This window comes from Echeneis naucrates, chromosome 2, assembly GCF_900963305.1.
Source record: "Echeneis naucrates chromosome 2, fEcheNa1.1, whole genome shotgun sequence".
Classification (NCBI taxonomy): domain Eukaryota; kingdom Metazoa; phylum Chordata; class Actinopteri; order Carangiformes; family Echeneidae; genus Echeneis; species Echeneis naucrates.
In genome coordinates, this window is record NC_042512.1 from 10241330 (window position 1) to 10258273 (window position 16944).

General features: G+C 40.1%; 1 protein-coding gene across 4 annotated transcripts; it reads left to right on the top strand.

Annotated features, from left to right (window-relative positions):
* The first annotated feature begins 8060 nt into the window (after nt 1-8060).
* Nucleotides 8061-16653, top strand: LOC115051861 (uncharacterized). 4 transcript variants are annotated; one of them, XM_029515601.1, is made up of 14 exons: nt 8061-8206; nt 10872-10901; nt 10986-11021; nt 11173-11202; nt 11360-11416; nt 11568-11597; nt 11768-11815; nt 12267-12305; nt 12658-12705; nt 12802-12834; nt 13930-13959; nt 15011-15058; nt 16103-16245; nt 16322-16647. In XM_029515601.1, exons 1-13 carry the CDS (start codon nt 8143-8145, stop codon nt 16225-16227), a joined length of 618 nt encoding a protein of 205 aa, XP_029371461.1. In that variant the 5' UTR covers nt 8061-8142; the 3' UTR covers nt 16228-16245; nt 16322-16647. The 4 variants fall into 4 exon arrangements, with proteins under 4 accessions (XP_029371461.1, XP_029371469.1, XP_029371478.1 ...); XM_029515609.1 differs by lacking the exon at nt 11768-11815 and having other exon boundaries at nt 16322-16648; XM_029515618.1 differs by lacking the exons at nt 10986-11021; nt 11173-11202 and having other exon boundaries at nt 16322-16652.
* Nucleotides 16654-16944: the final 291 nt, after the last annotated feature.

Sequence of the window (16944 nt, forward strand, 5' to 3'; positions counted from 1 at the left end):
CGTTTATCCAGGCTGGGGTCCGGCCACGGGCCTACCACCGGTTTACCACTGAGCTACCTGGAGCCATATCAAGGAGTTTGGAGACCCTCTGATCTAAACCAACTCTGCTTCTAAAATATTGTTTCTTTTTAATGAACTGTTCAGCTGGATTTAAATATGAAGGTCTAAATACTCAGTTTCTGCCTCAGACGTCAGACTCTTAAATACTAGAATCGGACAATAAAGTAACCTTTTTTCATTTTTGAGTTATATAATGAGTAAAGTTTCCCAGTTACGCAATGAAAATCTGTGTGAATCAATAACTGCCGTGGAGTCAAAGTTTCTGTTTAGGCTATATTTGACAAAGGAGCATTACCACTACACAATGAGCTTCTTTGAATTTTCAGGTCTAAAATGAAACGTGACTGATGGTGTCTTTGGAGGGTCTTTTTAGATATGATCTGTGTCAACGCATAAGCTGTTCCCAGATTCCCGACTTCCTCACATGATGAAGGCTATGTTCACAGGCTAAAAATCTGTGAAAATTGGCATGGAACGCGGCATCCCCAGAGGTCTATCTCTAATGCTGTGAATTATCAGCAGTTAACCGGAGCGCCACTTCAAAGTGAACCTCCAGCCACCAGTTAATCTAGACATGCATGCCTTTGGACAGTGGGAGGAAACCGGAGCACCTGGGGGAAACCCACGCAGGCACAGGGAGAACATGCAAACTCTGAACAGAAAAGTCCCAGGCCAGGGAACTGAACCTTCTTAGTATGGGGCGACAGGGCTAACCACTATGCTGCCATGCTGCCCTGAATAGAGTCAATCAATAAAAAAAAAAAAAAAAAAAGAAAAAAGAAAAAAAAAGGGAATTTAGGAGACCGGGGTATGTGACCTTTGACCCTCTGAGTTCCAGTTCTAATGCAATTCCCTCCAGGCCTTCCTCTTACTTTTTTGCATTCAGAAGAGTGGGATGGACATGATGCCAGAGTGACCACTAAAAGTTATAAATATTAAAGCTGCAACATGCAGCAAAACATTGAAAGTTTTTCAGAGAAATCTGTTTGCCGAAGGCCAGCCGTCTGGTTTTTGGGATCGACGCGCGCGGCTGAACGCAAAGTCAAAACCCCGTGCCGCATTGCATCAACTATTCAATCATCTCTTCAGGGAGGTGGCGAGGTAAACGACGCATTCCACCAGGAATCTGTGCTGGCACGCACGCTATTGGTCAACAGCAACTTGTCGCGGCGAGTTGATGAAGCTGCAGCAACAGCTGAGCTGGATTCCAACACAGCATCTTTTTTTTTTTTTTTTTTTTTTTAAATCTATTTCATGCAAGTTTAAAGGAATTCCATCAGGAATTCGAATTCAGTGGCGAAGAAAAGGAGAAACCAACACAATGATGAGCAAATCAAATCAATGTGAATGTATTAAGGAAACAACTAGGATGCTTTTTCCTTTGCAGCAATGACAACATGACAAATATTTTCCCCACCACTAACTGCTCCGTGATGACAAGTTGGTTTTAAAGTAATGATGTTTTTTTGTTTTTTTTTCAGGAGGATTAAGAATATATTATGCAATATATCTGATGCAAGGACCCTGTCTCAGACTGACACACCCAGATTTCCTTTAAAAGATAGGGTTCAGGACTGATACCCTGGCACACAGCCACGTCTACTGCTGCAGCTGGTTCTTATTTTGTCTCGAGAGAGGACTGTGGTCATCATGCAGTCTGGTTTAAGGATCGCTCTCTTCCTGCTGCTGGTTATTGGAACTGTAACAGCAAGAGGTAAGATGAGTGTCCAATGTGCGAGTCGGTTAAAAAACTTCTCAGATTGCGGATTAACCTTTATAAGGTGTGGCCTGAAAAGGTGACGTGGTGAACGACGAAACAATCGAAAACATTATTGACAAATATATAGCTATATTTCCCAGATTTGTAAAACAACAACAACAACAAAAAAAAGAAGCAATCAGGCCGATTGTTTGGATTCTCCGTTCTTATCTATCGAAATCAGAGGATCTCTGAAATCGCAGCGGTTTGTGAGTTGTGTCATTGCAAAAGTCATTGATGAGGGCGATTTGGGAAAGATACTGAACCCCCAAATTATCTCTGGTTGTTACATCAGCGTATACTGATAGCAGGGGCAAGCGCTGCATGAATGTGTGCAATTGTTTTGAACAATGAAAGGCATCATTTTGTATATTTTCTAACTATGATATTATCATCTTCGCACAAAGAAGTGCTGTCCAGATAGGACAAGACTTTATTACAGGAACTGCACAGCTTTGGTTGACAGGACAGTTGGCTTTCTTTCTTGCAAATCTATGGAAATTGTTTTGTAACAAAATGTAATCAACTGAATTAAAAGGTGAAGTTTATTTATGAATCCATTCATTATGTGAGTTATGTGAGTAGCAAGAAGAGGATTTCAAATTCGATCACTAAAGCTTTTATGGCGCATTTTGAACTGAAGCCGTTCTGTGAACTTATCTAAACAAACCAGACCAAACCTGCAGCGACATGTTCTCGTGTGCACGGTATAGTACGTAAATGCATTTATCTTGTCTACGTGACACTTAGCATACCATCGACTTGCCCATGTCCAGGGTGCACCGCGCCCCCCGCGCCCTAAGTGAGCCGGGATTGGCACCAGCTTCCCCCGCAAACCCCAAAACGGTTAAGCGGTAGACGATGCATGAAGGAATTTCACAACGCGACTCGCCCCCGGCTGGGCTTATCGCAATATATATTTTGCAACATTGTGCCAAGGAGGCTTTTTATATTGGAAACAACTCTGATGGCATTCACAGCTTCTAAAATTATGAGTCAGTGTTGCCATACAAACATTGTATTACTAACCCCCTTCAACATCCAGGTTCAGTTGTCGAGAAAAGCCGAATCAAACTTAAACATCATTTTGTCAAATGCAGAATCGGAAAAACAACAAAAAAAAAAAAAAATTTGGGTGAAAACAAGGTTGTTTGCACTCTCCATTAAGACCTGTGGGTCAAACATCACCAAGTCTCCCCACATTTCGAATCCGGACAACCTCAGCTAATTATGTAATTCACAAATTAGACTTCTGTCCACTATAATTGGAGCTATGAAGCTCACTATACATTGATTTTTTTTCCTTATTTTATCAAGAAATTCGGGGTAATAACGGTAATAAATGTGCAAACTGGGTTGGTGTCGTTTAACTATCTGTGCAGTAATTATAGCTTATATGCGTTGCCAGAATTGCGAGCAGTTTCTAGTATATGGAGTCCAAACTGTTTTAACATGATGCGATTTTTAGGGGCACATGTTCTTCCATGGGCTTAACTGAATTCAATGCAGTGCCCAGACGTACACAGCCCTGTTGAGAGAAACTCCTCAAGTTGCTCGTGTGATGTGGAGCGCTTGTGAAAGGGTTAGGGTTAACCCTAACCCTAACCCTGTGCCTTTGAGACCAATGGGCTTGCTGACACGGCTTCCACGTCTCTCTGCTCACAGATTCCCATCACGCATCGGCCGTTCACAGAGCAAAGCGCTCGAGAGGTGAGTGTGCAAATTCCACTTAGTTTCCTCTGATTTATCATTTCCCATACAGCGTTGGAGAGGCACTTTAATGACACTGCAGGGTGACTTGAAGTCACCAGTTAGTTCAAACTTATTTTCCTCTAGCTTGCAATACAAATACGTGATCACGTTAGTTGTTTAGCTTGAACACTTTGGAATGATTTCCTATTTCTTCCTTGAACAGGAGCCGGTTTGTTCGATTTTCTTCGGGGCAACAGTGGCAACAGTGAGTGGACATCAGTATTTAGCGCTCATGTGTTCCACTTTTCGAGAGGTTACAGATCAGATTTCCCAGGTTACTTTAGTATTACTAGCTATTTCAAAGTTTTGGGTTAGACTAGATAGAAGCTTTGGAATTTCTGATAAGAATTGATTTATTTCGTATTCCACCTTTTTATTCGTTCATTCAAGACCATTTAATTCGCATTCATTTTCATATATTTGTCAGTTAAATTTAGTTTTTACTTTTCTTTACAGAAAAGTTAAAAAAAACTGACCGTGACTGTGTCAAGCAAGCAAACGTGATACATCTGGCCTATAGTGGATAGTAGTAGTAATATTACTGATATGTATATAAGTATAAGCATGAATTGAGGCCTTCTAACCTTCTGGTTATCCATCCTCATCTTCCAGGAGGACCCTCCTTCAAACCCAAACCAACAAAACCCACTGGAGGGGGTGAGTCTAAAAACGTCAGTCAAACGTATTGTGACTTTGAAAAGTTGGGGTGGGGAACTTACATATTCTGCCTTTTTAGATGACCATGGACTGAACCTGGGAGACGCCCTCAGTGAGTCTTTCCTGCAGTCTCGGTTCTCATGAATGCGACCTCCAGCAGCAGCGGGGGAGTGTGGCTGGCGAGCAAAGCGAATCACCGCCCCCTCAAGGGCTGGTGGAGACCTAACACAGAGTTGAAAGAGAGGGAACGCTGGACTGTTATTACGTATACGATTCTATATGTGTGTGTGTGTTTTTTTTTTTTTTTTGAATGCCTCGTCTATGTTCTGATATGTTATTTCTGTTGCTCAACAGATCCCAATCCACCCAAGGGTGCTGGATCAGGTAAGACCATACAGCCTCTGTCATTTCTTGATTTCCTGACGGGTGACAGGTGAATGTACTCTTTCACCGGCTTCAGCACTGATAGGATGAGCAGCATCCTCCTCAAATGTAAAATATTCTGTCCTCTAATGCTAATAATAAGATGAGTCACCATCTTCATCTTCATATTATCGCATCTTCAAACTCAAATCCAGTACGGAAGAATCAGCGTCGAATATAATTTTAAGAATTGCCCTTTCATTTGTCACCTGTATTTAGGTACTGAGAGACTTAAGATTTTGAAAAAGTTATCTAATTTGAAATGTTTAATTCCCAGATGGCTTTGGATTCGATCTGGAGGATGCTCTGCGTCCAGGTACTGTAAAACGGTCAAACTCTCTGATTATGAAATTAGAATTTGAACAGAAAGTTGCAAAAGCGATCACATTTATTTTTTAATTGATTCTTTTTTCAACTTTGTTTCAACTTTGAACATTGTTTTTTTTTTAACATTGTCTCACTTAAGACAGAACAAATTTCAGACGGTAATTCCAATTTTGGGATTAAACATTTCTTCTTGGAGGTGTTTCATAATGTTTTGCCATGAATGTTGTCTCCGGGTTAAAAGTGGTCATATTCTAAACAAGTAAATATGAACTATAGCAACTATTACATATAAATATCAATAAAGTAGGCAAAATAAAAAGAAATCAAAATTTACGAATGCACTAAACTAATAGAATTTGCGCTGAACCTACATCAACAAAGTGTCAACTTTAAATCAGGACAAAGCTGCCACTCTCAATAATGTATAAAAGACTCGTATGAAGAAACCAACTGAAAGTCCCCCAGTGCTGCAGCTTCTGAATTTGCTTATGACAAGCTGCACTTTTTTATGTTAATGTTGTATAAAATCGGATTCTTACATAGTGCATTGAGGTTGGGTCAATGTCATACACAGAACTAAAATAGACAAACTCCTCTCTGTGGGCACAGTCTGGCTAAATTCAATTTTGCACTCTGAATGATGCTTTCTAGGCATATGACTCGAACTTTAATTAACTATTGCTATTTTACTGAAGAAGCAGCCTTAGCTATTCCACACGCAACGCACAAAGGCTGTGTGTACAGTGATGAAGTGTGACGAATGCATTGTATAGACAGGCCTTAACAGCAGGTGGGGTCAGTAAAAAGGGCTTCAGTGACAAAAAAAGAAGCAGAATGAAAATCCTCAGCTTGTGGTTTATGTAATTTAACCGTTCCATTACACTGGAAGTCTTTCTCCTCTTTTAAAACGGTTCATTTAGGACTTTCATAAGCAGAGCAAGTAATCTGAGTTTCACAACAAAAACTTGAGCAAACTTGAACATCCACTGGAACTGTTAACGTCTGTCATTCTACCAAGAGCCAGCGTTTCATCGCCACCAAGTGGTAATTTGCAAATCTTAAATGTGCACAAACACAGTTTTTCATGTCTGGATTTATCGGCTTAAACTATTTTCAAAATAATTATTTAGTTCATAATCATGCTTATAATCATCATTTATGTAGTTCTTCGAATATCACTTAATATTCAGAAAACACAGAAAGAAATCACGTGCAGTTTTCCTTGCCCCTTTACTTGTTACTAAACTGTTGTTGCAAGCTAATTGTGGAGCCTGTTGACTCCACGCACAAACAGAAATTTTTCAGATTGAATTATGAACTCTGGATCTGACTCAGTGTAAATCATGACTGACATAGGCGGATGTTGTTGTTGTTGTTGTTTCTGTAGCTGTGAAGCCCACTGATTCATCCAAGGGAGGAGGTGAGTCACAATTGATTTTGCAATATAATTTGACAGCGCTTTTCTGTTGAATTTGGATCTACACGTGTAGCCTCGCAAAGACCAAAAGTAACGGCCATTTCTAAACACTCCCCTCAGATTGTCAGGGAAATCTGGTCCGTGAACTGGGCACCGTCATTGAGAACCAACATCAGCAGCTCCGCCTGCTGACGCAACTGTTGGCTCAGTCACCTGGCTCACCCTTCAATCGGAGATTTAAGTGAGATCTGTAGGTTCCCAAGGTGAGTGTGACACACATTTACAGCATCACACAATGTCTGTTCGTTTTAACTGATTGAATTTTGCCTGCATCTTCAGACATGGAGAGGACGGGTCAACTAGCTGGCACCACCCGAATTCATCATTTTAATCCTTTTCCTGATCAATGAAACATTTATTCAACTGCTGGTGCTCCATGTGTAATGAGGCCCTCACTGACAATTTGGCAAATCAATAAAGATGATCATGAATTCTTGTGATATTTTATTTGTAAATCACAGTATCACTATTGTGTGCTGATCATTTCTTGTGATCAAAATAACTGAAATGCTCTGATGTTCATAACACAATAAAGGTGAAAGACATAATTTCAAACAATGCAGAAACCCTAACCCCTTTTAGCCTTTTGACAAAATCTGAAAAATCCATAATTATCCATAAATATACATTTTCCCCCTTTAAAATCTGGTAAGGGCTCATCTTAAAGAGCGATCACATTCAGTTTCTAGAAATTATCACTACAGTGCACGTATTGTTTCCATTTAATCATTATTTAAATGACTCGACTCTATCTATTTGGATATTTAATTCATTTTATTACAGTTCAACAGTTCGATCAGTTTGTTATGTGCTTGTCTGAACTTCTATCCCGGTATTTTCCCACCAGAAGCTGGTTTGACAATTAAATTTTGTCAGTGATTATCATCAGTATTATTTGAACAAAACTATCACACTTGGATGTTTCTTTATTTTTTAAAAAATGTATATCAAAGTAATTCTTGCATTTAAGCCTAATTACAAATCTCAGCAGAGAGTGAAACATACACTAGGAGGCACGGAAGGCTTGAGTTGATGCTGTTATTTCCAGGGTTGTGCCAGCTGGGTGGTGGTAAATACCGTTTCCTGTGAATGCTTGTTTACTTATTTCATGTTTCGTTTAAAGTTCATCGAATAATCCCTTCATCTCTAACAAATCCATCACCGATGCCTTCCCCTCTCGACAGCGACTTCTGAATGTCATTTCTTCCAACAATCCGAATGAAAATGGAAAACTGCGTTCAAAACTGAGCCGAAATTAGGATCTGAAAAAAGCGAACTCGTGTCTGACCTCGAAAGAAGTGTCAGAAACCCTTATATTAATTTCGACAATCAAGAAAATGTTAAATTGCACGATTTGTGAACGGAGTTCAGCGTCGCCGCGGTGAAAACAAACGCACCATCACATAGACGCGAATCAAACAGCAATACAATTGTACTTTAATTGTTATTGTATCTTTATTTTTCCATTTCTATATGAATATGTAACGCTTCTTAAAGGAAACAAAACCTTGTTTGGTTTTTTTTGGTGGTGAAGTTGGTTGGAGATGACTCGAAGCGTGAGAGCTCCGTCTGCAAATACTTGCTAGTTAATTATTAGCTAAAAAAAAAACCCCAAAAAAACAAAAAACAAAAACAAAAACCGAAAACAAAACTACTCAATTCAGCACTTACCGAGAGAGACGTCAACATGAAGTTTTGCTCGAAGGTCGTTTTGCTTCTTTTTCTCGTGTCGGGGACGCTGACGGAGGAAGGTGAGTGTAAAAACAACAACAACAACAACAACAAAACAAAAACGTCCAATTCTAAAGTGAGACAGGCGTGTTAGCATGGAGAGCTAAAGCTAACCTTTAAACTGAAGTTGGGCTACGGGTGGAAACGGATGGGCTGTTTTTGTGTGACAGTTATTGTCTTCTTTTCCAGCCGAGGTGTGAAGTGTTCAGAGCCCGCAAAGTCCCAAAAGGTGTTTTTTTTTTTTTGTACGCAGAAATTAATATTTTGCTCCCTCAATTATCAAGATCATTACCTTGTACGCACAAGATAATAACTTGTGAATAAAAGATAAATAAATAAATAAATAAACAAACTACTTTTTGATAATAATTTGTGCGTACAAGATTTAATAATAAAAAAAAAACAAAATACTTTTGGGCAGGGGCGTTGCTCAGCCTACAGCACACACACAGCCTCACTATATTAATGCCAATCACACTCACAAATGCACTTCAGTTATGGTAGGCAATATTTATTAACGTCAACATGCATGAAGAAAGTTTGTCAACAGAGTTTAGTTCGCTTTAAACGGTACAAGTCGACGTCAGCCTGCGCCGTCTGCTCTCCGCGTCAGCAAAACGGTCAGTGACCTGACTGTGGCTGATTTTATCGAGCTTTCAACAGCCATATCATCATTTCCATCAGCACGAGCGCGAGCAAAAACAGCTTCATCTCGCGTCCATGTTTCCTCCGCCCTGCTGCCTCTCTGTCCTGGTCGCCTCGGTTTTTGAAGAACTTTCTCATGTCCGTGCCTGTAGGATAGCTGCAATAGCAGTGTTTTAACCCTATCTTCCCACGAGAACTTGTTCCCACAAAATATTAACTTGTGTACACAAGATTTAAAAAAAAAAAAAAAAAAAAACACTTCACCCACAAACAGCGATTGTTACAAACAGTCCAGATATAATCTATTTTACTTCCTTTTGTTTGCTACATCTGCTTCCTGTAGGGAGGCGGAGAGAGCAGGATGAGAGCAATGTCTGGTTCAAGGAGGTCATGCCAAATAATTTATCTATTATTACGGCCCCGAGCACGCGAGATATTATCACAACGCCAACAGACGACGCCACCTTGGGAATTTCACCCAAAAGGAATTACTGACCATTACTATCAATAGGCCTTTTTACTCGAGGCAAGAGACGTGATGCCAAATATTGTAGAAAAATATACACTTTATTGCAAAAATAGGGAAGCATGATCAGGAGCTGAGGCTTACTGGTGAGGAGAGGAGCTAGTGAGGGGGATGGGGACCCCCCCCCCCAAACGAAAAATATTAAAGTTAAATAAATCAAACACCCAGGCACACGTGACAATCACGGACACACACACACACACCTTGTGAAATCGCGCACAATCCCCAGCACACACAAGGGAGGGACACCACCACCTGGGTCACTCGCACCACCGCTAAAATGAAGAGGGGATAAAACAGAGTTACCACAAAAGTAATCCCAAAATAACAAAATACAAAATGAGGAAAGTGGGCAGGCAATAATAAGCTAAACCAAAACTGCCCAAAATGAAATAAACAATGTTGAGAAACAAAAACACTTGCCCTGAATAAAAATTTAAATTGAAAGAAAAGCAGGTACCAGCTAGTCTTGAGAGAAGATGGGCATTGGAGAAAGGCCTTCTGTCCCTCCCCTCTGTAAAGAAGATTCTCCTGCTCAGCGCTCACTTAGCTGACCAATCACGCGTGGCTTGAACAGAAAAAAAATGAAGCGAGTCCGAGCCAGGCAAGGATCCGGTTCCCGTCGTTCGTTTCAAAGAGCCGTATCGTTCGCGACCGACACATCACAACTACGCGCGACTCAGCAGTAAAGCAGCGGAAAGGGGAAGAGCAGGCAATCAAAAAAAAAAACTCTCTCCAGTAGGCCTTTTTATTCTGAAGTCTTTCACTTTTTATGTTACGGCCTCCTGGGCAAAAAGCACTGGAATGTGCTCTTCTGCAGAAACAGCTCCCCCAGCGTCGGCAGTGAGCACGTTTACATGCACAGTCAAGTCGAGCTATCGAATCGGACATCGGTACTCGTCCCAGTATACATGCGAGGGAATGACATCAATTTATTTGTTGAAATCATGTGGCCTCCACTACGATAGGTGGCGATATGCACTCTTTCGACTTGTGGGTAATGGGCCACTACCGATTGACCTATGACGTCACAGACCACAACAGAGGCGGAAGTAAAAAAAAAAGACAGTCCGAAAATGAGCTTTTGCTGCAGACTTTGCCATGTTCGACGCGTCACCAGCTAGCCGGCTTCTTTTGTCTGACCTCCTAAGTTTGTGTTTTGAATGATGTTCGGCTTCTGGGTCATAGCTTGGCGCGATAATTAAGCAAATGCGCAGGTCACCTCCTCCGGCTCCAGTCCGACTGTCTGTAATCATGCAGCAGTAGCTCAACTCTCAATCGCATTATCTGGGTGTGTTAGTCCGACTATTATAAATTAGATTAGATTAGATTAGATTTGATTAGATTTCAGTCAGCGAACATGTTTACATGTACTTTATGTACTCATGTACTTTTATGGTAGCTAAAAACTGTTGGGATTTATTTAAAAAAAAGCACTGTCATTTACTGTTTATCAGTTGTCTGTCTGATACTTGTAATGATGTTCGTTGTCTTTTTTTTTTTTTTTAACAAAGGCTTTGATCTGTTTGATGCCCTCGACCCAGGTGAGTAACCTTCAGTAACAGGACACTGAGCTGAAAATATTGATTTTCTGTCAGATACTCACACATTTCTCTTTCTTTTTTAAGACCCAACAGAGGCCCCAGAGAAGCTGAAAACTGGTGGTACGTCCTTCTCCTGTTTGAAAGTAATAGTCAGGGTGTAAGTCAGTCTGCTCTCACTCACTTAGAAAGGCACAGCAGAAGATGGAGTGGTATCCTATCAGTTGTCTGTCTAATACTTGTTGTAATGTTCTTTGCATCTTTTTGTACACAGGCCTTGATCTGTTTGATGCCCTCGACCCAGGTGAGTAACCCTCTGTAAGGACACTTATGTGATGAGTAAAAGTGGACCAGGAAAGGTATTTGCTTAAATGTGACATCTTAAGGTAAACTTCTCAAAGGGAGGTAGCTAACAATAATATCCTGTGAAATACTGATGTATTTCTATTTATTTTTTTAAGAACCAACACAGGCCCTCAAGGAGCAGCCAAAGGCCCCAGAGAAGCCGAAAACTGATGGTACGTCCTTCTCCTGTTTGAAAGTAATAGTCAGGGTGTAAGTCAGTCTGCTCTCACTCACTTAGAAAGGCACAGCAGCAGATGGAGTGGTATCCTATCAGTTGTCTGTCTAATACTTGTTGTAATGATCTTTGCATCTTTTTGTACACAGGCTTTGATCTGTTTGATGCCCTCTACCCAGGTGAGTAACCCTCTGTAAAAGGACACTTATGTGATTAGGAAAAGTGGACCAGGAAAGCTATTTGCTTAAATGTGACATCTTAAGGTAAACTTCTCAAAGGGAGGTAGCTGACAATGTTGATTTGCTGTCAGATACCAACACATTTCTATTCAACTTTTAAAACCCAACAGAGGCCCCCAAGGAGCAGCCAAAGGCCCCAGGGAAGCCAAAGACTGATGGTATGTCCCTCTCCTGTTTGCAACTAAAATATAAATTACTTAACAAAAACATAAGCTATGCCTCTGTTTATGGTAAAGTGCTGAGAATTCACAATCCTGTGAACGACAAACATACTCCAATATGACCACGGTGATTCTTCCTCTGGCTGAATTTCTGGAGGTTTGTCCGTGGGGACTGTTCCAGCCTTGTGGTTACTGCTGTGGCCCTGTGGCCTCAGCTTTTCCAGGTGCACCGCACAAATCTGAGAACAGTGATGAGTGTGCGACAAATGCATTGCATAGACAGGTCCTAACAGCAGGTGGGGTCAGTAAAAAGGGCTTCAGTGACAATAAAGAAGCAGATTGGAAGTCAGTTCGTGGTTTATGTAATTTAACCGTTCCATTACATTAGCTGTCTTTAATAATAGTTGGGGTGTAAGTCCATGAGTGTTTGTGTGCTTGTGTATTCCAGATTTCTTCGGATTTGACCTGGCAGATGCACTGGAGCCAGGTAAAACTGAGACTCAATCTGATATGAAGCGAGTTCAGAAATGGGGCAGCACATATTAAACTTCCTCTGTTTAATTCACTCATCTGAGCAGTTGCAGCCCATATCTTAAAAAAAAAAAATAAAATAGAAGGGGTTCAGTTAAAGGCAAATAATGTTCAGACGCTGATCAAAAGTATCTGTAAAGTATATCAAGGGCCAAAATAGACTGGTTTATGTGATGTTGCTATAGAAAGTGGACAGTGTATAATTAATGAAGGCTAAGCTAGTTTTTTTTATTTGTTTTCTTAACCATGCAATGAATATTAATAAAGCTGTTCTCTTGTATTTGGCTGCATTAATAATTTTTGATTAGATGTGCGACTAAGTAAGAAGCCCAAGAAACCAAGCTTTGGAGATTTTGGTAGGTTGATTTAATTATTTCCCCTGAGAATCTTCAGTGTTTTGTAGATATGTGATCTCTTATTAGTTCGATTGTTTATCTGCCTTTATGTTTCAGATGACTTTGACCTGGGGGATGCTCTTAAAACAGGTAAAGCTGTCTGAAGAGATTGAAACTTTCTTATATTTTAAAGTATACTTCATTTTGTATCTGTGTGACTGTCCAGCAGTTGCTGTAGTTAAGCATGTCATGCTTTAGATTTCATCACGTGGCGAGGCGGAATAAATAATAACAGTAAAGCAGCAAGCGTCTTAAAATTAAAGTTAAAATATCTTTTTTGGGAAATTAGATTTTTTGGAAAGCAAAGAACAAAGACAGGTCGAGCATGTCTCTACATAATTTGGCATCTGATGGAGATGTTTTATATATATATATTGTATTAAACAATATATATATATATTGTATTAAACAATATATATATTGTATTAAACGACAGACGTTCATTGTGCGGCTGCCACTCTCAACCAAATATAAAAGACTACTGTGTAGACACCAACTAAAAGTCTCCCAGTGCTGCAGCTGCTGAATTTTCTTATGACAAGCTGCAATTTTTCTATTTTAATGTTGTGTAAAATCTGATTCTTGCATCCTGCCTTGAGGTTGGGTAAATGTCGTAGACAGAACTAAACCAGACAAACTCCTTTCTGTTTGTGGGCACAGTCTGGCTAAATTCAATTTTGCACTCTGAATGATGCTTTCTAGGCATATGACTCGAACTTTAAATTATCTATTGCTATGTTAAGAGGGAAATTTTGTTCAAAACCATTATATTGACTGAACTTAATTTAAGTTATCAGCTGAAATCATTTCAATTTGACAAACTGAATTTGCTGTTACAGCTCTAGATCTTAAATCAATTCCCGCTTGTCCACATGTTCTCAAAAACGTAAGCCAGGTATTCGATTGTGGGAAAGTGTGATTTGGACTTTACACTTGGCTATATTTTGTTTATATGTCCAGACCAGATCTGCCTGACCTCATGTCCCCTTTGGATCAGTTCAGCGCACAAAAATTCCCACAGTTGGCCAGGAAAGGTATTCGCTTAAATGTTCCGTCTTACGGTAAACTTAAGACGGAACAGCAGCCGTAGACAGGGTGGAGCGGTATCCTGTCAGTTGTCTGTCTAATACTTGTTGTAATGATGTTCTTTGTGTCTTTTTTTTTTTTTTTTTTTTTTTTACAAAGGCTTTGATCTGTTTGATGCCCCCGACTCAGGTGAGTAACCCTCAGTAACAGGACACTTAAATTATAAAATCAAATCTGGAAAGTCCCATAGTCTAAAAGTAGATGCCCATTGGTTGATTGAGTGTAAAAGAGGTGTAGGTTCTATATTAACACTCTTAAACTAAGTAAAGGAAAGCAACCATAGCTGATCAGACTGGCTTGAAGCTCGTTTTAACAGGGCTTTGTAGCCACTAATTTCACCCACCCATCACTTACGTTATTTGGACTTCACACTTAGCTATATTTTGGCTATATGTACAGACCAGAGCTGCCTGACCTCAGGGCCACGTTGGATCAGTTTTGTTTTTGAGAAAAGTCATCCATGTGTATTGTTTATTGTAAACTTTAAATTCAAAGCTCCAAAATTCCCACAGTGGACCAGGAAAGCTATTTGCTTCAAAGTTGAAAGGTAAACTACTGACTTGGAAGCTGCACTGAATCATTGCGGTCATAGCAACGAGCAAATACACTTTCACTCCGTGCAACACCCACAACATTGAACACGTGTTTCCACAATGTGGGGGAACACGTGTTTCCACAATGTGGGGGAACACAGAGTGCCGTGTGGCTGCGCAGCCAGGGGGGTCGTTAGTGAACAACAAATAAACAAATATGGCAGCTAAAAACTGTTGGGCTTTATTGAACAAAAACCCAAAACACTGTCATTCTCTGTTTATCAGTTTTCTGTCTAATACCTGTTGTAACGATGTCCTTTGTGCCTTGTTTGATGCCCTCGACTCAGATGAGTAACCGTCTGTAATGGGACACTTATGTCATTTGGACTTTACACTTGGCTATATTTTGTTTATTTGTACAGACCAGAGCTGCCTGACCTCATGTCCCCTTTGGATCAGCTCTGTGTTTAGAAAAGTCATTCATGTGCATTGTTTCTTAAACCTTAAATGCAGAGTTCAAAAATTCCCACAGTGGACCAGGAAAGCTATTTGCTTAAATGTTACATCTTTAGGTAAACTTCTCAAAGGGAGGTAGCTGACAATGTTGATTACTAACACATTTCTATTCAACTTTCAAAACCCAACAGAGGCCCCCAAGGAGCAGCCAAAGGCCCCAGGGAAGCCAGAGACTGATGGTATGTCCCTCTCCTGTTTGCAACTAAAATATAAATTACTTAACAAAAACATAAGCTATGCCTCTGTTTATGGTAAAGTGCTGAGAATTCACAATCCTGTGAACGACAAACATACTCCAGTATGACCACGGTGATTGTTCCTCTGGCTGAATTTCTGGAGGTTTGTCCGTGGGGACTGTTCCAGCCTTGTGGTTACTGCTGTGGCCCTGTGGCCTCAGCTTTTCCAGGCGCACCGCACAAATGTGTGAACAGTGATGAGTGTGCGACAAATGCATTGCATAGACAGGTCCTAACAGCAGGTGGGGTCAGTAAAAAGGGCTTCAGTGACAATAAAGAAGCAGATTGGAAGTCAGTTCGTGGTTTATGTAATTTAACCGTTCCATTACATTAGCTGTCTCTCTCCTCTTTTAAAATGGTTCATGTAGGACTTTCAGACTCAGAGCAAGTAATCTGAGTTTCACAACAAAAACTTGAGAACATCCACTGAAACTGTTAACATCTGTCATTCCACCAAGAGCCAGAATTTCATTGTTGACGGAACATCGCCACCAAGTGGTAATTTAAGGTTTTGCAACTCTTGAAATGCGCACAAACAGTTTTTCATGTCTGGATTCCACAGTTTAAACTATTTTCGAAATAATTATTTAGTTCATAATCATTTTTAGAATCACCCTTTCTCTAGTTCTCCAAATATCACTGAATATTCAGAAAATACAGAAAGAAATCACGTGCAGTTTTCCTTTTTTCTTGTTACTAAACTGTAGTTGCAAGCTAATTGTGGAGCCTGTTGACTGTACGTGCAAACATGAATTTTTCAGATTTAACTATGAATTTTGTATCTGACTCAGTGTAAATCATGACTGACATAGGCGGATGTTGTTGTTTCTGTAGCTGTCAAGCCCACTGATTCATCCAGTGGAGGAGGAGGTGATTCATGATTTATGTTACAATATAATTTGACAGCGCTTTTCGCTTGAATTTGGATCTACACGTGTAGCCTCATGAAGACCAAAAGTAACGGCCATTTCTGAACACTCCCCTCAGATTGTCAGGGAAATCTGGTCCATAAACTGGACACGGTCATTGAGAACCAACGTCAACAGCTCCGCCTGCTGAGGCAACTGGTGGCGCTGTCATCTGGACCATCCTACAATCAGAGGTTGAAGTGAGACCTGCAGGTTCCCAAGGTGAGTGTGACACACATTTACAGCATCACACAATGTCTGTTCATTTTAACTGATTGAATTTTGCCTGCATCTTCAGACATGGAGAGGACGGGTCAACTAGCTGGCACCACCCGAATTCATCATTTTAATCCTTTTCCTGATCAATGAAACATTTATTCAACTGCTGGTGCTCCATGTGTAATGAGGCCCTCACTGACAACCTGTTTAAAAAACTCTTTTGGCAAATCAGTAAAGATTATCATGAATTCTTGTGATATTTTATTTGTACAAAATCTTAGAATAGTATCACTATTGTGTGCTGATGCTTTCCTGTGATCAAAATAACTGAAATGCTCTGATGTTCACATCACAATAAAGGCGAAAGACATAATTTCAAACAACGCAGGATTGGAGTTTGACCACTGTAGACCCCTTTTAGCCTTTTGACACAATCTGAAAAATAATTATATTTATTTATTATATATATACATTTTCCCATTAGGACTCATCTTAAAGAGCGATCACATTCAGTTTCTAGTTCACAATATCATCACCACAGTTCACGTATTGTTTCCATTTAATCATTATTTAAATGGATTGACACTTTCTAAATGGATATTAATTCATTTTATTACAGTTTAACAATTCAATCACTTTGTTATGTGCTTGTCTGTCCTGGTATTTTCCCAACTGGTTTGAAAATTAGATTTTGTCAGTGAT

Coding starts and splice junctions, on each gene's coding strand:
- LOC115051861 (XM_029515601.1), top strand. CDS start 8,143: ATGAAGTTTTGCTCGAAGGTCGTTTTGCTTCTTTTTCTCGTGTCGGGG. Junction 11,816..12,266: donor AGGGAAGCCAAAGACTGATG/GTATGTCCCTCT, acceptor TGTGTATTCCAG/ATTTCTTCGGATTTGACCTG. Junction 12,706..12,801: donor ACCAAGCTTTGGAGATTTTG/GTAGGTTGATTT, acceptor TTTATGTTTCAG/ATGACTTTGACCTGGGGGAT.